The 22,654-nt window shown below is 46.0% G+C and overlaps 1 protein-coding gene across 4 annotated transcripts in view; it reads right to left on the minus strand.

Annotated features, from left to right (window-relative positions):
• vti1a (vesicle transport through interaction with t-SNAREs 1A) overlaps positions 1-22,654 on the minus strand; it is a 96,888-nt gene that overhangs the window by 47,026 nt on the left and 27,208 nt on the right. For all 4 annotated transcript variants that reach the window (XM_068305157.1, XM_068305160.1, XM_068305156.1 and 1 more), the window contains one exon: positions 21,901-21,985. In XM_068305157.1, the coding sequence (XP_068161258.1) occupies positions 21,901-21,985 (85 nt within the window). The remainder of the gene's footprint in view (positions 1-21,900; positions 21,986-22,654) is intronic.

The raw sequence follows: 22,654 nt of genomic DNA on the forward strand, positions 1-22,654 counted from the left end.
AAACACTGCCAGGATGTCACGTTGGAGTTAATCATGCTGTTTTAGCACGATAGCATGTTGCTAAAGGCAATCATAAAGAGTTGATAGCTGGCTGTGCGCCTAATGCTAGTAAAATGCTACGCTAATGTCACACAAGACTGAAAAAAACAGGTTTTTGCCGGCAATAACTTAAGCAAGTAGCAATATGACGTCATGATGTTGTCATGTGAAACTTTATGAATGCTAACCTTAGCCACACATTGGCTGCAAACGCTCTCTCAGACATAGATACTGTTGGATTTTGTACCAAGTTCTGAGCACAGGGCTCTAGACGACCCCCCCAAACCATGAAGTCTTCATGTTCTCTGTCAGATTTCTGCAGTTTAAATAGCAGAAATCCCAAACCTGCAGCTCCTGGTTGGTGCTGAAGCTGATGCACCTGAGATGAAGGCGGACTGATCGGCTAACAAAGACCCTGGAGCCGCTGCTCACACCTTCCTCACGTCGCCTTGTATTTCCGTACAAAGCCGACACTCGCAAACACAGAGTAATGAGTCCGGCGTGTCCCGGATCCATCCGGTGCCAACGCCAATCGTCTGTCGTGACACTGAAAAATGACCCGTCTCAGCAAGATTTGGATTGGGATGGGGGGGGTGACAGTCACCAGCCCGGCGCTGACAGCCCAACAGACTAGAGGAGGAAGGCATCATTAGGGTCAGGCACACAAATACACAAACACACACATCCACGCAGAATGTTCACACACACGCTATCAGATGTGAAATTGTGAACACGCCTGCTCGCACCCACAAAAAGAAGGAAAACGCTTCTTGACTGATATTTTCCAGCTCAAACAGAGCGTGAAGTCACGGCCGCTGTCATGTCAAAGTGGCAAACACGGCGTGGAAGAGTCAGACAAGGCTAAACGCCACGGCGACAGGCGGGAGGGAGCTGATCGGGAGACGAGAGCCGTAATTCAAATGTGACTGAGCGTCGCCTGCACGGGGTTTGACAAGTGAAAAGGGCGCGTCGCCACCAGGACTTCGATAAAATCGACACCCTAATTGTGTCAGATTGATGCCCAGTTTCTCCAATCAGCTGCTGACCTCAAACTTTTGCTTTGAGCAGTGAAAATGATCACACTAGCCTTCACTAACTCTGCTAAGAAGAGCTGGACTCCTGATCCGTGCACATCTCATTGTTGACCCCCTCCCGGGACGCTGCAACAAACACGAGGTAAAGTTCTGCTGACACACAGCGACTCGTGACCACCAGGGGCGCGACGTTGGTTCTGATGGAGACACTTGTTGCTGCAGCTTCAGCACAAATCTGCTGGATGTGATGCAACCAGCATGTAAACACTGAGGAGTGCTGAGACGGGGGGTTCTGGTTAATCAGGGCTGTCCAACGCCCGGGTCGTGGACCAGTACCGTTCTGTGGGTCAGTCGGTACCGGGTCACACAGAAAGAATCCAAAACTTCCATTATTTCTGTTTAATTCCTGATCTGGTTCTGAACAATGTTTAGTTTTAAATGAGTGGATTCTCCTCCACATCTGTCTTGACGCTTGTGGAGATGCTTGCCTCGGTCACATGACCACCTTCTTAAAGGGGCCGCTCCACAGAATACATTACCGCTAAACTGAAACTCCCCAGCTAGCAGAACCAACAAGAAACAAACGTTGGTGTGACGTTATGAGGACGCTGCTAATAAAGTTCATACAAACTGGATTCACCTTTATTATCAGAGTTAGTTATTTTTTGTATTTATCCATCACACCTTAATGGACAGAAAATATTGTCTGACGTTAAACCGATTTGTGGAGAAAAAACAGCTGGGGAACACTGGTATGAATCAATAAATAGACAATATATCAATCCTAGATTGGGAAATTACTGAAGTGTATAGTTAGAAGAGTAAACACATTTAAAATTGTTGTTTCCTGTATCAGGATGGGTTTTTTTTTAATTCCTCAAAGATTGTTAAAGTGAGGAACGCATCACACACAACCTTCAAGCGGTTCCACCTCCTCTTCCTCAGACACACACTTCCACCTGAGGACCGACAGCAAGGGAGAGATGGAACCGACATCCTTCAAACCACTTCCACTGCCATGCTGATGAAGAAACGCTGGACAGGAGAGTGAATGTAGTTGGGGATTCATTATGTGAACACCCAAAAATTAAAACGTATGAAACTCCTGAACAGAAGTCGCTTTAAGATGGCAGGTGGGATTGGAATCGGACATTCACTCATTATTTTTATGACACAAAAGGCCTAAAATTAAAACACCCCCCCCCACAGCAGCTGCACAGTATTCATATAGCGTGTACTGTAACACCTAGATCGTACAGCGTATAATGTATAATGTATCGCCCCCACTCGCCCACCACACGTGAAAAATATGTACATATTCCAAAACAATGAGGTGGTACACAAGAGGGAGAAGGAAGGTGTGTGTGTGTGTGTGTGTGGTGTGTGTGTGTGTGTGTGTGTGTGTGTGTGTGTGTGTGTGTGTGTGTGTGTGTGTGTGTGTGTGTGTGTGTGTGTGTGTCTGCAGACAAACTCCTGACAGTGACCCCAAACCTCATCTCCAGGGCATAAATAAACATGTGTGTGTGTGTGTGTGTGTGTGTGTGTGTGTGTGTGTGTGTGTGTGTGTGTGTGTGTGTGTGTGTGTGTGTGTGTGTGTGTGTGTGTGTGTGTGTGTGTGTGTGTGTGAGGGCGCCTGTGGATTATAATCAGAGAGAAAAGGGAATCAAATTTATTCTGCAGCTGTCATTAATATTTCACCACTGTTACTGTAGCCCATGTGAAAGAGCATGAATGATTAATCTAGACATCACCTCTGTCACAAACCCTTACCAGGACCGGCCCCTGATCCACCTTTGAGAGTAGTAAACAAAAGGTGTTCTCTCCTTGGTTTTTTGTTGTGGTCTGGTTTGGGTTGTTCCTGTCTGTAAAAGCAGGAGAGGAGTGATGCGCCGCTTTTTGTTGTCGGGGTTTGCAGCGATTGCATCGTCACCTCCGTGTCGAGTTTCCCGTGGCGTCGTTTTCTGACGCGGCTGAAGCAGATTGGGGGGGGGGGGGCGTTTGGAATGGAAACGATGAAACGGGTTTGAGAGAGCTTTATTGTAGATGCTAATGTAATGGTGTTAGCATGCACGTGCGAGCTACCGCCGTAAGATAAGATGAGATGAAACATGCAGCTTTAGCATAGTGGCTAACGGCTAAAGGAGCTTCGCGTGTATGCTATCTGCAGCCCTACGGGGGCACAAACCAGTTTCAAATGTAGGCCGGTCCCAAACCTGGATAAATGCAGGGGTTGTGGCAGGAAGGGCATCCTGCTTAAAAAACTTTGCCAAACAAATATGAGCGTTAATGTAAAAATGGAAAAAGGATGCTACGCCGTGGCAACCGCTAACGGGACAAGAAGAACGGAAGTTTAGACGTCAAGATTTCTTTTAGCTTTCGCTAAATGTGGGAGTTCAGATCTGCCAGGTCACATCTGACAAAGTGTGTGTGTGTGTGTGTGTGGTTGGTTTGTGAGGTCATCCGAACACTGTTTTGTTTTAAAATGAGAGCAGCCGCTCCAGAACCACTAATAACGCCCTGTCTGTGTATCGGAGCGCAGACCAGATAGTCGCCCAGACGCCCGTCACACGTTTACGCCCTCATTCCCATTCGACGGAGGAGCATCTTGATGGATGGGGTGGCATCCACCAGGTCCTTAAAGAAACCCACATGTGGGCCACGCCTGCGTTTCTGGGCTTCGTGTGACGCTTGTCACAAGAAGACAGGATCCATCCATCAACCTGCCGCCGTCGTCTCCGGGGTGTGAGGGCATCGTGCGAACGCCCACGCGCACGAGGAGGTTAAACCTGGGAGTCGATGTTTTGCGGTTCATCAGAGAACTATTAACGGCGTTGTGTGTTGCCGTGCGACGACGACGAGCACGCCGCTGAGGGTTCCCGTACGTTTCAGTTTCAGATATCTGCTGAGCGCTGATGTTCGAGGCTACCCACCGAGCAGCGAGCCCACGGGGGCAAAGCCAGGAAGGTGACACTGATGCGATGTGTTGGCATGTGCCCTCGGGTGGTTTTGGTGTGGTTGTCATTTTGTTGTTTTCGCGCGGCTCCCCCCCCCCTTCGTCATACCCCGCATTATTCAAATATATCGCTTTAAAGTTCTATAAATAAACAATGAATCCACAAACCAGACGGATTGATGAACAGTGATGGAGAAGTATTTGGATTTTTGGGGCGTTTTTTTTTTTTATTTTATTTTCTTCTCTTCAGATTTTTTTTTTTGTTATTTGGACAAAATCTTTGACAGCCACCCGTCCCACGGGAGATCGAGCTCATCAGAAAAAAAAAAACAGCGCCGGGTTAGAAAGGATGCGTCTCACTCGGCTGCGTTTTCCGTGAGACGTACGTGTTTTTTTTTTTTTGCGAGCGTAGGTCTATTCTAATTCCAACCGTGGCTTTGGCGTTTTAAAAATAAAGTAGTTCCACTCTCTAAAATAGTTATCTGGATAAACTGGCTGCGTCGGTCAATAACTTGAAAGTGTGTCAAGAGGTCAGACTCGACAAGAGGGAGCGGAAAAGATGTGTTACACACAACACACAACCAAAAGCCGGCACAAAAACACACAAAACGGAAATTAACGCGATAGAAGATTACATACGGGATCACAGATTGTTGAACTTCTTCTCACAAACATACGCGTTACAGCTCCTTCCCCCCTTTCTCCAAACACATCTCCATAGCTTATGGGACCCGAGGAGGTCAGCAGGCATCTGAAACTTCCTTGTCTTTCCCCAGAAAGAAAATGTGTGGGACTTGAAAGCAGCGGCATCTCGCTGACTCGCTCCTCTATACTTCCTAAAGCCAATGCAGATCAATACGTAGCCATACATACCACAACTGGAACAACTCCTGTCAAAGGTTACCCCTTTTTCTCTGCCGTTCTTCTCTTCATTTTTCGCAGGGCGGAGGAGGATGAGGAGAAGGAACGAAGAGAAAGGGAGGGGGGAGACGGCCAGCGGAGAAGTGAGAGGAGAGCAAGAAAGACAAACCTGAAACGATCCCTCTCTATAGTGGTGGATCCGTGTGCTAATGGGTTTTGACACATCGCCAGCAGGCCGAACATGGAGGGGGCTGGGGGTGAGTCGATAGCGCTGAGCGGCGCTGGCCAGAGGCTAGCAGCAGCGGCTAGGCCAGACCCCTGGTGCTAGCATGGGCTGGGGGCGTGACCACCAATCATTAGAAAGTCAATGAGTCCTCTAGCGCTCGCAGCTACGCTAGCCTTCCCAGGGAGCCGCACCACCTAGCGAGGGCCTATTGTCAGCGCGCACACACACACGCTAAGAACATACGCTACATACGTGTGCAGGACGACACGTCTGTGGAGCGTAGACACGGAACCCGACGGACATCCCCTCCTGGGACGCCACGCAAACCGCTCCCAGGTCACACGGGGCGCGCCGGTGCCTCACCTGGACCCCATGCATTTTTTAAACGTCTCAAACCGACACCAGACTGATAAATCGGCTTCTTTAATTAGCCCAGACTTAATTTATAGAAAAGTAAACGTGAAAATAAATAAAATGAGCAAAACGCGTGACATACTGAGCTAAAAACGTAATGTAACTGACTTTATGTTGCAGATTTTTTTTGATAAAAGTTTGCGATTCCAGTTAGAAGTGGACTAAATTACTTTTAAACTGTTTAAACTGTGAATACATTCATGGATTAATGATCACACAAGTTTAAGAGCGATCAATGTGGGAGTAAAAGAAAAGTTTTCCAACATATTTCTATTTATTAATACTGAATATGATTAATTATGTAAATATAAGGCAAATAAATCCTTCATGTTTTAAGATAAGATATTCCTAATATTTTCAGACCACAACTCTATTTCATTTTTATTTCGGAACCGTCTACAGTACAGTTCGGCGTTGGTGGAGCTAAGAGCTATTTAGCCGTAGTCATGGTAACTGAGTTGTTAGCATGAACTGCTCCACTTGTTCTTGAACATATTTAAACCACATATGAGCCAAATTACATCAGCTGCACCTCCAAAATCAAATCAATACCTTACAGTCTCTGAGCCGCGCTCTGATCAATATGCATGCAATCAAACTTTTGCCAGCATCACCTCCACCGCTGCGCCCATCGATCGACTGCATTGATCCTGACGCTCTGCCTCCTTTTAGGAGCGGAAGGTATGGATGTTTAGTACTTGAGACCCCATCTGGCCATCTTGGTGAACTTTGACCTTTGTGTTAATCCCCAAACAAAAGCTAGAACTTATTGGAACCGCTATAGCCTGACCTGATCATCCCAGCGGGTCAGACCGAGCAGCATGGTGCTAAATCACACTTGGAGGCCCAAACACGCGCCCCCTACTGGGCCCGGCTGCTACTGCAGCAACAACTTGAAGGAATCCTGATTTATTTGGGCGTTCTAGTGATTTCAGAAAAATTCAGAACCGCTTGGGGAACTTTAAAAACGATGAGAGCAGAAGATGTGACGGTGGAGGACAGGGAGGGAGAGCGACAGAGGGTTAATGAGGGCGGGGCAGCCAGACTGGGGTCCAGCCAGGGATCGACGTCGGCTGAAGCTTCTCACTGATGTGCCGCCAAAGCCTTTGAAGGGATTATTAACACATTTTGATTAATGTGGTCCAGTTGTCACAGAAAATATCAACTCCATCAGGAGTGGAGGACGGGGCGGCCCTTTTCTTCTCCAGCCTCCCCGCGGCCCCCCCTGTCAGCCCCGGCCGGCCACATTCAAAGAGTTGACTAATTACAGGCATCTTTAAGAATGGGCCAACACACACACACACACACACACACACATTGTATTTGATTGGTACGTGACGTTAAAGAGCTTCTTCTTCAACTGTCTGAATGATCCTGGGGGTGAACGATCCCTGAGTCACGACATCATGTCCCCAGTTCCAGCTCTGACTCACCAGTTAAACCCAGTTTGGACCATTTAGGCGCCGCTGTCACCCGCTAACGACACCGAGGCGGTTTCCAGGCGGAAATCAAGACGAGCGTTCTGTACTTTTGTGACACTTCGGTGAACTCGACATGTTTCAGGTTCCTGAGGTGACATCTGCCCGCCAACACGCTGCAGAGAAACGTCGACAGGTCCTCTGGTTCTCTAGTGAGCACTTTAGACCGCTTTGGATGATGCAGAAACATCACCTTATGGAAAAGTGTGAAAAATATAAATACGTGTCAGGATTGGTGAAGCTGGACCAGACACAGATGGACGGTGGTTGTGCATCACTGGTGAGTTCTGGATCTTCATGTAAAAAGATTGTCAAAAATAAAAAGCTGCTAACTGCATCGGTCTAGATCAGGGGGGTCAAACTCATTTTCACTGAGGGCCACATCAGGATGTCTGTCCTCAAAGGGCCAGATGTAACTAATAAATGTAACTAAATGTAACTCAATGCGATGTAACATAAATGTAACTACTTCTTAATGTAACTAATAAATGTAACTAAATGTAACTCAATGCGATGTAACATAAATGTAACTACTCCTTAATGTAACTAATAAATGTAACTAAATGTAACTCAGTGTAATGTAACTAAATGTAACTACTCCTTAATGTTAAATAACTGACTTTATTACTTTATTACCAACACTAAAGCCAGTTGTGATGTTTTCATGTTGTGATCAAATGCAATGATGTGATATGTGTGATTCTCTTTTAATAGTACAGTAAGTGTTTGAATGTGTATATCTTTACTATATTGTAGATGCATTTTACTGATTTTACTATTTTATTGCTTTTACTGCTTTATACATCATTTATACAGCATGGCCAGAGGACTACAGGTGAAAACTAGCCTTCTGGCTAATTCTGGCTCTTTTAACCATGTATAATCATGTGTTTCATGAAACTGCACAATCCCCTTTAAATAAAGTAAACTAGACTAAACTAAACTAAATTTATTCTAGTTCCAAACATTACAGTTAGACAGAAAAAACATGTTTGTTTGTTTCTCTGTTCTAACATAAATCCTTTTAATTTGTCAGGTCATTAAACCCACAGAACTCCTTCAATCAAGGATCAAACTATCAATCAATAAAGAAAAATAACATCAGACACAAGTTAGGACGTTAACTTTGTTCACAACGTTTTAGTCAAAGTTAAAATGGGCTGAAGTACTGCATTGTGGGAAATGTAATTTTTGGTCAAGGCACACTTTTGACCTACTATCCTCTCAAGGGCCACATAAAATGATGTGGAGGGCCACATTTGGCCCCCGGGCCTTGGGTTTGATACATGTGGTCTAGACGGAGTCAAATCAGCGCAGACGCAGCGGAGGAGAGAGGACGGCCTTGTTTCAGCTTTTATTCTACCAACACTTCACCTCAAGAGACAAAAACCAACAGCCAGACGGATGGATGTATCCTGCTGCCGAGCCAGAGAAGATCATCCAACGCTAAATACACCAGAACAAAAAAAAAGAAAAGAAATCCTCACAAAGGAGAAGATCCACAAAGTCAAATATCCATCAGACGGAGCAGTCAAACAGACAAATTTAACGCTTCACGCCGGCTTTTCCTCACAGATCAAAAGGGATGAACTCGGGGATGGTGTGTAGTCGGCAGCGATACGTTCACGTCACGTGACGACTCTCTGATTCGACGCCAAACTGACCACGGAGAAGCGAGTCCTGGCGATCTGGAGATCATTCTAACTTCAAAGATGAGGCCGCCGACTCGGCGTCAGGCTACGGTTTTTGCGCTTTTGACTGGTGAGATGCTCGTTTCTACGCCGGCTTCACACCCTGTCACTTCAACGCTAAATGAAAAAGATGCTAACAGACAAGCAAACACACATTTCCTCCCTGAGTAAAGCTTCTCTTCCAGGAGCCGAGACGGGAGAGAAAAACACACATCAACAAAAGAGAATCCAACTCTCAAAGAAAGCAAACGGAGGGAGTGGTTTCCCGCCGCCGACCTGAGCGTCATTTGCTGTGATGAGCTAACGCGTGAGCGGGAACGCTTCCCTTTGACACCATTAACTACATTTCCTGTTTTTGAAATGTATATTCACAAACACACGGAGGGCTGAGCGGAAGGGGGGGAAAACACATGATCTGTGGGACGGGTCGACACATCAAAAAGGTCCGGGGGCGGCGGAGGGAAAAGTAGGCCAGAGACGGGGTGAGGATGACGAGGCCAGTGAGGAAGAGGGAGGACGGTCCCAGGCCGGTCGGAGCTCAGGTGTGAGTTGTGAGGAGGCACCTTCTGTTCGGGGCCCTGGCGCCCTGCAGACACGGGGCCCCTCTCGTTTGGCCCAAATATATCCAGGTGGCCTTAAGACGCTCGTGGCTCCACAGCTCCACCCCCAAAACGCACAACCATACATGATGATAGGCTAGCGTTTAGCGTTAGCGGCGGGACTGTAGCGCCTTTATTTCACCTTGGTATTGAAGTTATAAAGACAGAACGGAGTCAGAACGCTTCAGGAGTAACAGCATGAACAGGACCGGAGTCCACGAGCATCAACGTAAAGGGTGCAGTACCACAGGGAAACACTGGGGTCAGTGTGGAATAAACTCAAGTGAGAAACGACAAGCGTTTACAGGTAAAACAAAGAAGACTTCCTCCTCAGCTTTATTCCTGCGCCCAATAAAGATAAATATTTCTACAATCTTTGATTTTAGAAGCTTTCCGCACTATAAGGTGCAATTTAGAGCTTTTAATTTTCTCAAAAAAAGTTTTAAAATAGGCACACACACACATCTATGTATATACAGTATATATATATATATATATATATCACATATATATATACATATATATACACACACATATACATATATATACATATATACATATATATATATAATTTTTATATATTTTATTTTATTATTATATTAATTTATTTTTTATTTTGTGTGTGTATAAACCATTCATTGATGGTGCGCCTTATAATCCAGTATGCCTCATAGTGCAGAAAATACTGTGCACAAATAATTAATGAATTCTGATGTAATTTATTTCCATTCTCTGTCATAAACGTGAACTCTTTGTCCGTTTCTAAATAAAAATCTTTTCTCCCTGTGACTGTGAGGCGGTTGTTTGTTCTACTGCAGCATCATCACACCTCTCTTTAAAAAAGGCAGGGCCATTGAGGAAAAGCTCCATCCTCAAGGCTGCTCTGGTTAAAACCTATGTATTGTATATAAATATAAAAATACAATAATACAGTACAAGTAGACATAATCAATGAACAACATGTTTACAAGCTGTTCAAAATAAGATAAAGCTGTGGAAAAAGGAACACCCATTCAAACTTTTCACCGATTTGTTTCACTTATTTTTCTGGCCTCGGTATTAATGTCGGTTTTCAAGGACCAGACAGTTGGTAGCATCGCCGTGGAAACTTGATCTATAGTTTCAGAGACGTGTAGGATGCCCAGCTGGATCAGGGAGACGCGCTTTGTAAATAAATGGGCTAGAAAGCAGCACACAGCTCAGTAACGTGCTTCTTTCTCATAAAACAGGTGCAGCAGCCAAGGTTAAGGTCCTGCAGAGGCAGAACAAACACACACACACACACCACACCTGAATCGGAGTGAAAGCCCCGCCCACGAAGGTGCAACACACACATTAAACACGCTAAAATGTGTTTCCCCGCGCAGTGACCGCCCTCCTAAGTTTGGCATCAGACGACTCTTTGATTTCTCCCGCGCCGTTGACATTTCCGATGGCGGAACAACAGGAAGTCCCCTCCGCTCTCCCGTGACCCCCGTGACCCCCCCGCAGACGCACGGAGGAAGAGGAGGCCCCGCGCCGAACGCACTAAAAGATAAAGACTTGTTTCAGTTTAAAATGTGACAGAAATGACCCGCGTCCCTCTGAAGATCCTCCTGACAGATCCACCAAAAAAAACCTCTTCTCGAAGAGAGACGCCGAAATCAATTAGATCAAAGAGGAACGCGGCGCATCCAGACTTGTTAAGTTAACTGTAGTCGTACTGCTGAGGTAGGGGTGCCGGAGCCACGGCTGTCACTTGACGACGCCGGCGTCTAAATTGGGAGTGAAGGCCTCCCCAGGAGAGACGGGTGAACCTGTCACACGAGACCGAGCAGCGAAAAACAGCAGCGCCACACAAACGCTAAAACCAACAGCATCTCCATATGCTTAAGATCTTAATCATCATCACCATCATCTGTTCTGTGTATGTGTGTGTGTGTGTGTGTGTGTGTGTGTGTGTGTGTGTGTGTGGTTCACATGAAAGAAGGACATCTGGAATACAATTATTCCAAGCAACCCTCACACACACACACACACACACACACACACACACACACACACACACACACTTCCCTTTTGGCTCCACATTTGCATGAATTCCATACATCTGGCCTTAAGAGGCGATAACAAGCGTTCCTGCTGCCGCTGCGACCGGCCACTCGTCTAAACAGCTCATTAAAAACGCCGTAAATCGCTCATCTTAAAGCGCCGCCTGGCATCAGCGCGTCACCGCGGCGACTGGACGTCCATCCTGGATGATGGGATGGATCCACCACCACGTGGTTCCAGAAAGGGACGCTTCCAAAACGATTCTGCACGTTCACGTTTCTGCCTTTCCCACTAATGATGAAGATGTGCGAGGATGAAGATCTTCCCAGACAGTTCCCCCCTCCATTCCCCTCGCTGAGCCTCCGTTTGATATGGATTCACCTTAAATTCATCTTTCCATGGGGGGGGGGGAGATTTATAGAAAGATGTAAACATCAGCCAGCGTAAATATGAATCCTGATAAATTTCAGTGGAGCTAAAACGTAAATTTGATGATACGCACCAGACAAAAGATGACAGTATGTACACCGAGACAATAAAACCGAAGAATAAAAGCAACCAAAATGTGAAATATTTCTTATATTCTACTTATAATAACTACATTTTCCCTTATATAAAAAAAATACAACTAAAATACCCAAAATTGTTCTTTCAAATTTCTTCTTTTTCCTGTTTATTTTCTGTTACAGCTGATAAAAAAAGAAATGAAATGATTGAAAAATATTTGCCCAAAAAAATTCCGACAAAAAGTCTCCATCGGCGTCGACTGCGTCGCCATAACGACGCCCGTACTCACATCAAACCTGAGCCGGTCCAGACTAAGAAGCGCATCCCCGAGGCCTTCTTAGGCAGTCCTTCACAAGCCGGCTTTAAAAGATGGGCGCTGCTACGGCGCGCCGCAGTTGGCCTTGATTGATGATTGAGTAACCCGAGATCATAGATGTGCTCAGAGAGGAGTGTGCATACATGAGCCCTTCAGGACGACACCACGCTACATACATCACGCGGTGCGGCTGACTGATGTGAGCGCGGGGACGATGTCGACCACTTAAGGGAAGCTTTTCTAGATGGATCGACTCAAAAACATTACAGCGCAGGAACGGGACCACTTTGTTGTTAGCGATCACTTCTTTTTTCTTTTCTTTTTTTTTCCTGAAACAACAACACACACATTAGCAGCAGACACACACACACACACACACACACACACACACACACACACACACACACACACACACACACACACATTAACCAGGAGATCCTTGACAGGCTTCCACTACAAAAGCTAAATAAATAAGTTCACGCTTTCTGGGTGCGTTTGTTTTGTTTTTCAGGAGCGATCCGGCTCACGCAGACCCCGTCCAGAGGATTGTGTCGGTGCACCGGTGCGTGCACCGAGGGCCCCCGCTGCCCCCCCCAGCTTAGCTCCTTTCCCGCTTGAGGAGCCCGGGCGGCGCCTCCTCGCTAAAGCAGCTCAAGGGCGCGGCCTATCTACCGAACGGCAGAATGCAGCTGGAGGAGCGGCGGCGTCTGCATCCGTTTATGGGGGAGTCAAACTGTTTGTACTGTCAAGGTTATGTTATTTAACGGGGGGGGGGGGACATTTAAAATTCTGATGAGTTCTCCACCAGCCGTGGTATCCGGATACGAAATGAGACCAATTAACTTCAATCCAGCGGAGAATAATAGTTTGAGGAGCCACACCTGATAAACGCCCCCCCCCATCAGGACGAGGGGCTACGTTTAAAAATCTGCTCAGAATGGGACGGTGTGGTGATGTTTGTGCAGCAAACACACTCCAGCAGCAACACTCCTAAGGTTTACCCCCCCCCAGGACCAAAGCTCCACCGTCCCACTGACTGGCAGATGGGGCGACCAGCTGACATCTCGGCCCGGCTGTGTTTAATGTTCCACCGGGTGTCTCAAGCGGGGCCGGGGCCCCCGTCTGATGGGGGCCGGCACCGCCAAGGAGGAAGCTCCTCTTCATGGTGTGGGGGGGGGGGCTCCTTGGGGCTACAATTGAGGAAAAGTGGAGCAAGGACAGACGGAGAGGATGTGTTTGTACAGTGTAATTGTGAGTCTTGTGGGGCGGGGTGGAGTGGGGGGGTGCTGGAGGAACTTCTGCAGAATCTGCACATTAATAAAGAGCTAATGACTGCATTTGGGCCCGAGTAGGAAGCGTCTCCCCAGCGGAGGATCAAATGCTTCCCTGGAGGACTCGGCGATCCCGAGCGCTTGTGGGTTTTTTAGATTCCGACCAGGATCTTAAATCTGAGAGGACGGGGGACAAAAGGTCCCCCCCCCCGCTTTCTGCAGACGCCGCGGCGACGTGGTCTCCGTTTGTGCTACTGAAGAACATCTGTGGGGTGTTGGAGGAGCGACACGCCGCGCCGCTAAACGACACCGACAACAAAGATTCACGTCTGGAAGAGGAGGAAGTCGTCCTCGTCGAGTTGTTGTCGTTGTTGTTGTTGTCGTTGTTGTTGTTATTGTTGTGTTCCTACCTCACAAACCTCTGGATGTAATCCCAAACCAGGAGAGCAATCTCTAAATGTAATAATAATCTAATGCACGGTAGAATCCATTAAAGAGGTCATGTGACTCCAGGTGAACGTTTGTTTCTAGGAATCTCTACAAAAAAAAAACATCTGGAAAAATCAAATTATAAAATTATAATCTGTCATTCTTCACTCTATCTTCTGCTTTTTAAATAATGTATGAATATTCTACCAAAAAAAAAACATGTAAAACTGCAACAGCAATAAATTTATGTTATTCAGGAGTGAGAAATGAAGTCACTGATTATTTTATTATAGAATGAAATAATCAAAAATGTTCAGTAAAATTTTGTACACTGAGAAAACTGAACTCTAATATCTAACTACTTGAAAATAACATTTTATTAAAAACCTTAATATTTCAATATTTAATTTAACACTACGTCTTGATTATTTCTGTTTTTCTAAGGATAAAAATAAATCAAATGTTTCTGTAAAAGAACATAAATTTAAATTTAATGCATTTTGAATAAGATAATTAATTAGAAAAAATATTTCTATTTGAAAGTTCATTCTTAGACCGGTGTCAAGTCAGAATTTATAATCTGGGGGTTTTTTTATCTGAATGATCGATTAATAAATCTGGCGTTGATAAAAAATCTCACTTTAACACAAACAAGCAACAATTAAATTGTGAATTAAATTTAATAAATACCTTTTCATGGGATTTTTTTTAAACAAATGTGATCATATTTGATGTGAAAACAATCTCTGTATCAAATAAAAATAGCTGCTGTTCACAGAAAGATGAATAAAGCACTGATGAAACTTGATTCCATCTTTTTTTACTTCTACTCTCATATAATTTGATGTCAGAAAATTTTTTAAATCTATTTTTCAGATTAAAATATTTTTTAAAAAGCTAAAATAAATATATCATAAAGTAGAAGGAATAAATATATGTTGTAATTGAAAAAATAATTGTAATAAACTGTATTGTGTTTATGTTTTTGCATTTGTGTTCAGATCTTTTTATCAGATTTTTATTTTTATGGTCTGAAAACAAAAATATCCAGATAATAAACGTTACGTCAGCGGATTTTACAGGATGTCGTATTTTTAAATGACTAAAAAAAAAACAACTTAAAAAGCCCTCCTGGAAAACTTGGGAATCTACATCTTAAAAAAAAATAAAAATAAACAGTGGAGGTGTGCTGCCAGCTTGAAGCGGCGCCGCCGTGTCGTTCGCGGCGTGAGCGTGAACACGTGTAGAGGAGGCGACTGGTCACGTCAACGCAGGTAAACAAGCAGCAAACGCCGTCATCTCCTTCCCAACACGACGACCTCCTGCTCGGCTCCACACACACACACACACACACACACACACACACACACACACACACACACACACACACACACACACACACACACACACTGACATCGGGCCTCTTGTCATCCTCTGCTCAGAATTAAAATTTCTGATTCGCGTCCTCGGGTGACAAGGTGGCGCCGTTCCCTCTCTCGCTGCCACTCCTTCAGTTTATTCCACTTCTTAATATTTCAGGGCCTCAGACGCGGCGGCGGCGGCTCTCTGGGCGCCCGTGGGGGGGCTCGCCGTCCTCCCTTTTGTCTCCCATTTCCTTCTGAAACAGTTTTTCTTTAACCCTACGCGGCTCTTCACAGTTGTTGTCTTAGCTCTTTCTCTCCCCCCCCCCCCACTCCGAGGCTGCTTCCTTTCTTTGCCTCCCCCTCCCTCCCTCGTCTTCCTCCCTCGTCTTCCTCTGTGTCAGCCAGAGGTCAATGCTAGACTTTTTTCTGCTGCGCGTACGGAGGCAGGGGGTATCTTTTTACTTATTAGAGCCTAAAAATAGCAAAGAGGGAAGGTGTCTTTAAAGATATATGGTGGCGCTGCTCCGTCGGCTGGGGGGGGTGTATCTGAGATAAGGAGGAGATGCTATCAATAAATGATCTGGATGAGGTTTGATTATAGACCAATTTACAATTAACTGCGGTGCCAAATGACTTCACGTTCAAGGTTATTACTGAGAGTGTGTTTTTTTAAAGATAGCGCTTTTTTTTTTTAAAAATCGGAATCTTGCACCAATAATCGTTCAGGTTCTGCCTCGTTTATGTCGTCGTGTCGACAGATTTTATTCAGTATTTTATTTAGAGTGATGTCACCTGACCCGTGTTTGGTGTTTTCAACACAAACCCAATAAAAAGTCTGAAATAAATGTGTTTTATTCTGGAATTAGTTTCTCGTTGGAAGATATTCAACTGGTTTTTATCAAAAATCTGCAGCTCCGACCCGACGTCCGGCACGTCGGGGTGAAAATGAAAGCAGAGGAGACTTTAACAAGTTTAAATCTGATTACATCCTTTTTTATTTTTCCCCACTTCCTTTACATTTTTCTTAGCAGCGGTTTTAAAAATAGCAAAAAAAAAAAGCGGCGCTGCGGCGCGCCTGAGAGCTCCAATGAGCCTCTCTAGTCAAATCACCACATCCAAGAGGCTCATTACGGGGGGAGCCTTGTTGGAGCTAATAACCGACCAAAGGTCTAATTATTAGATTTCCTCGTAATTTTTACGAGCGCTAGCCGACGCCCTGACGCGGACCTAACGAGGCGAGGCGTTTGGCGTGTCGGGGGCGCCGATAGACTTCCATCTTCACTTCATTTGAACACAAATGAGCATCTTTTTGCAGCACTCCAGCTAATATTTTGTGACAACACCTGTCGCTCCTCAGGGAACCGGGGGTCGCTAACGCTAACCCCAACCCCAACGCCCGACTCTGTTGGTTCAGCTCTTCCATTGAGGCAGCGTATGCTAGCCGGGGCCCATTGTGCGCGCCGGGGCCTTTTGTGTGCAGCCTGAAACTGGTGATTGCACCTCAGCCGCCGCAGTTCAAGCGTAAACAGTGTTTTCATGCCCTTCGATATCCACTGTTGCCAGTGGACCCCCTAAATCCCTGGAACAGCTGAGTCCTAGGGTGTCAAAGATAATGGCGATTTATTGCAGCGCGAGGCTTTCTCATCGCCCCCCTCCCTCCCTCAAACAGATTAAAATTAAGCCTTAAACATGTGAGGGTGGAATTAACACATTTAGCGAGTCTCTCCTCTTCCCACATCCCATTTTCGCTGCGGAGCGGCTGATCCCCCCGCTGTCGAACGCGGGTGCAATTTTAATGACTGGCGACGTTTTTTTGAAGTCCACATGAAAAAAAAAGCGTCGCTCGCCGTTTGTGGCGGCGCTAGATATGGCTGGGGCCGCGGCCGGCCGTGATTGGGAAGGGGGTGGTGGTGGTGGGGGGGGGTGCACGCGGCGCCGACTCGGACTCCGGGCTCTTTCGATAGGATCGGTGTCATTTTCCTCTCCACGATAAGACGCCTTGCTGACAAGGTCCGATTAGGAGAGAAGAAATCATTATGGCGACGCCTTTCATCCGCCAGGGTTTACCGATAAACAGCTCACCCACGGCGACGCCTTCTGAGGGCCACATATTACGCACTGAAGCATATATATTTAGGAAATATGCTTTTTTTTTTTTTTTTTTGGAGCGTTTTAAATAATTACTTTCGTTTTACACATCTAGTTTTTTTATTCTTTAAAAAGGCCTCGTTTCTCCTCAGCTGAAAAAAAAAACACTCCAGCTGTGAAATATTTAAATCCCGGGCTCTCGGCTCCAGTAATCAAACAATTATCAAATAACACGCAATTCTTTTTGAACACAATACAACATGCTTATTGTATCAGCCTACAAAAAAAGTCATATATTATGCTATACCTAAAGGAAATCCACTTTAACAAACTGTCTTTTTTTAAAAAGAAAAATGAAAAAGGAGGTCCTTAAAATATTCAAACTACAATGTAGAACAGAGAGAATGAGCTGAAAGAGACGAGGAAGGATTCAGCTACGTGTTAATAAGTGGATCCAGATTTCACACACACACACACACACATATATATACACATTACATATACATACATGTATAATATATATATGTATCATATATTAATTCATAGTAGTGACTGAAAACTGGCTTCTAAAATAGGATTCAAATTGATTTTTTTGTTAACAGGTCACAGAAAAGTTGAAATTAATTTTTAAAATTGATTCGTGGAAGAAAAAAAATATTTAAAATAAAGAACGAAACATTTAAAATTAAAAAATAAAAGACTTATTATTTTTGGGATTATTTCTAAAATATCCATCCCATTCATTAAATATCCATAATAAATCGCAGTAAAAGCAGTGAATCTATTTTATTTTGAAGGAGTATATTTAATAAAAACTCTTCATGAGTGGGAGAACCGACGACATTCCAGCGGTTATTAATAGAAGCAGCTTAAAATAAGAAAAGTGAAGGATGATGTCATCTATTCGCCGTTTGCCGATGGATTTGGAAAGGGGACGCCACATTGGTGGCCCGGCACCAAAAGAACGATGGAGTCTGATCTGCAGGGGAAGGAATAAAGGGAGAGTGGGGGGGGGTAGACGGAGATGGAGGGGGGAGATAGGGGAGTCGGGGCAGACGGGAGCGCTGCGACTGGGCCACTCCAGCGCCCGTGGACTCCCAGCAAGACTCAAAGCCGCACTCGGCTTCAAACGCCAGCCTGGAGATTTTTTTATGTTTACAAAAAAACATATTTATTTATTTCTCCGTCACTCCGTCATTACGTTTCCGTCCGTCCCAGCATCCCTCGCTCCGCAGCTGAAACGGATGACGCCGACGCTCGCCTTTCCCGCCTCCCCTCCCTTCCCACGCCGCCGCTGCCGCCGCCGCCGCCCCCGCCTCTCCCGTTTAACACCGCTGCAGCCGAAAATCAAACTGCTGTAAAACAAATTGATGTAGTCTTTAATATAGTCGTCACATCATCACAGGGGCCCCCGCGCGTCTGCCTTGGTGACAACGGCAGGGCTGCTTAGCTTCGCCCGGCGACGGCTGCGACTTTGTTGGTCGCTTCAATGATTCATCACCAAAAAAAAACCAATGAGGGGGGAGGAAAGAGAGGAAAAGTCACGATGGAGTCACCGGCAGCTTTGATTGACGCCGTCTAATCAGCTTATCGCCCTCCACGGCCATCGGTGCTGCTCTCTACCTGGCAGGGTGTGAACTTCGACCCCCGGGGGCCTGGCAGAGGCCGTCTGTGCTTATCTAAAGGAGGACTGAAATCAATCCCTAATGAGACGGGATCGATAACAGGCCCCCCCGAACCCGCAGACGGAGGCCGGCCTTCAGCCTGGTTCTCACCTTTAACATGCAGAGCAGCGACGCTTCCTGGTCCTCGAAGGGCCCAACGGGTCGAGACGCGTCAGCAAATACAAGATTTATTCAAACCGACGTCTGAACAGGTGTTAAAACGCACCGGATGCAGGGTAATAAATAAAATGAAACAAGAAAACAATAAATTATCCTCATTTATGACCTCTTTCTTTAAAGGAGAAGCAAACTTTAAACTCCCGTCTGGATTCATCCACCAAATCTTATATTTGATGTTAAAATTAAAGCTCAAACGTACAGATATCATTAAAGATGCTAATATTCTCATGCTAATATTGACCTGAGGTGAATTTTAGACCTGGAATATTAATCTGGCTAATCTGCCCTGGCTGTTTACTCCTAAACAACCAATCATGAGTCCTCCGGGGTCGTCGTGACGCCGGCGGGACGCGACTACAATCTGGCCCGTCTTTGATTTCACATCAGTCACGTTTCCACGTTTGGGCAAATGCCCCCCGACTCAAACGGCTTTTAAAGCGGCTAACTGCGTGTGCCCCCTCTCTCTTTGCTCAGTGCCACCCCCCAATCTCTAACGGGGCTGCAGCCCCGTGTCTGCTTGTTGCCACGCCGGGGCTTTTAAGTCGGCGCTCCCCACTAATGAAGTTCTATACTTTATTTATGAGACAAACAGAGGACGCTGGTTCTGGAGGGTGGATGTTCTAAAAAAAAAACCCACCACACCCCCCACACCCCCCCTCAAGGCTCTCACTGCTTTTGGCACCACTTTGTTTTTGCTAAATGCTCTGGAGACATTTGGAGGAAAAAAAAAAAAAAGAAGAAGCAAAAGCTAAAATCTGATAAATTGGTTTTGTGTGAAGATTCATCTTTTCCTAGAACTAAGAGTCCTCTCCCCCCCACCCCCCCACCATAAATGTGACCTAGAAGCATCCTGGCTTTTTTTGTTCCTGGTCATTAAGAGAAATATCGCCGGCGCTAAAGAGAAAAGGGGGCAAAGCTGAGTGTCTGCTCCGTTTCTCTGTCGGGGATCGCTGGCTTTGAAATGAAATATCTTCTGGTTTCTCGTCCCCCCCCCCCCCATTGGTCGATTACGGTTCTTCGGGGCTAACGTGTCGCTGTGGATGGAGGAAGCAACTTTGAATTACGAAAAAATAACAAGGCTAAACTGCTCCGCTTAGATGTTGGAGGAGATTTAAGGTTTGTGGTGGAGAAAGCGTTTCCAGCGTCTGATTGGAGGAACACTTAACGCTCTAATTGTTCCAGTAACGTCTGTGGGGGGGGGGGGGCACACCTCTGAGCAGACAACTCCTCAAACATTTTCATAATGTTAGCAGTTTTATTTCAGCGTTTACGTGTTTTTCCCGGCGTGAAAGAGACGGAACTACAATGAGTTTCTTGTTGGAATAAACAGGTTGGTGTTTGTGTGAGCACCGCGGCAGGACTGTGATCTGAACGCTGGTGAAGGCGTCTGCAGAGCATTGTGGGAGCACGGGAGCGTCTCGGCTGAGAGCGAACACGCTGTTAGCTGGGAGAGGTGTGTGTGTGTGTGTGTGTGTGTGTGTGTGTGTGTGTGTGTGTGTGCGTGCCCCCGGTTTGACCCCAGAGACGCCGTCATTTCAGGTTGTGCATCTGAGCGGACGGTCGCTATCGACAGCAGAGCTGGAGGAACGGGGTCGTGGATTAAAGGCCCCACCAACTAACAAACACACCAGCACACACACACACACACACACACACACACACACACACACACACACACAAACACCAGCTGGGGCGGGGCCGAGGTCCAGGGTGGCAGAATAAACCGGCATTGTCCTCATCTGCCCGCATCTGCTCGCAGCGGAGCCACCGGTGACACGGGGGGTCAAATGTCATCATCGCCAGACCCGGGAGGGGCTGAACTCACTTAAGCCGGGGAGACGGGGCGGAGTATCCGGGTAGAACTTGAAAATAAAATTTTAAAAAACTGTGTCGGCTGTCGCAGAATCCGCGGCGGCGTCTGAATCAACATTTTTAAGCAGCGGCTGTGGGTTGGTATTTATGAATGCGAGAGAGAGAGAGAGGGAACATCAAACGCCGGTGGTCGGCGTGCGAAACCTTCCTCGACTTGAATTATTAAATCTGTCGATGTTGCCGGCGCCAGCCACCCCGCCATTATAGTGTAAATTGACAAACTTTTTCAAAACTACAACGGGAGGCGCAGAAAGCCGGTTGATACTTGAAGCAGGAGCTTTGATTCGTCTCTGAGGAATACACTCTGCCTCCATAACGTGGTGACAGGCAGCAGGGAGACAGGAAGCAGGAATGTGCTAACTGGTTAAATCTATTTAAGATCCCAATGAGGGGGGTTTTTTTCTACTATTTTAAGATAAAAAATGTCCTTGATAACCAGGAAGAAAAGAGTTTTTTTAGGTTGTAGAAAGTGATATTAGCTGGGGTTTTTCTGAATTAAGAACTTCAGGAGGAACGCTGACGTTGTTTATTTTCATAGACGCCCTGTTTGTGTTTAAAAAAAATAAGAAACACCACCCACCTCACACACACACACACACACACACACACACACACACACACACACACGTTTTCTTCGGGAGCAGAGCAGGAGATCCGGCGCCCGATCTGTCGCCTCTACACCCCCCCGACTCGTCTTTGATGTTCCCCCAAAAATGTCATCACGCGTCAAGGAAAGAGGTTTTTCTCCAAACGCCTCCCCTCCACCTCCTCCCCAAACACACACACACACACACACACACACACCTCGCCTATGAGCGAGTCAATTTGCTGTCGCTCACTATCTTGAATCCCCCCCCCCCCCCATCTGGAACAGAATACCTACCAGTCTCCACTGCTATCTGGTAGCCGGCCTCCAGCCTCCGGGATGACCTTTCCAGCTTCTCTGTGTTGTCCAACAGATGCGCTCTCTGCAACAAATGGAGAAAATAATAATAAAGCTGCAGAAACAAAGATGGAGAGGCTGGGCCCCCGTTCAAAGAAACACACACACACACACACACACACACACACACACACACACGCAAGCAGCGACAACACAATGCAGCCAGGTTGGCAATAACCTTCATGGATGACAATGTGCTATTTGCTGATGGAGCATCAAACATATGCATGTAGACGATGACAATGGGAGCGATGCTGGACATGAACACAAGAACGACGTGTTGTTAGGGGGGGGGGTGAAGTTTAGTTTAAACATATAAGGAAATCTAGAGCGGGAAATCAACATGTATCCACTACGGCAAGGATTTTTAACTGAAACACTAAATAAATACAATTATTTATCTTGGACCATCTCCAGGAGGTTTCAGAAAAATCTGCCAGGAATTGAAACGGAAAAATATTTGATCAAACAGAGAGATTATAAAGGGAATCAAACCTTCCGTGAGTGGATCATGCTTACGCCTCTATGCTGTCGGCCCCCCCACTATATCTTTCAGCGAGTTCTTCCGGACACAACGCCCCACCCCGCTGACAAGTTTCACAACAACCCATCATGTAGTTTTTACATAACGAACGTACGAACGTATGAAAACATAAAACCTTCTATAAATGAGAACTCTCCTCCCCTCCCAAGG

This window comes from Antennarius striatus, chromosome 21, assembly GCF_040054535.1.
Source record: "Antennarius striatus isolate MH-2024 chromosome 21, ASM4005453v1, whole genome shotgun sequence".
Lineage (NCBI taxonomy): Eukaryota > Metazoa > Chordata > Actinopteri > Lophiiformes > Antennariidae > Antennarius > Antennarius striatus.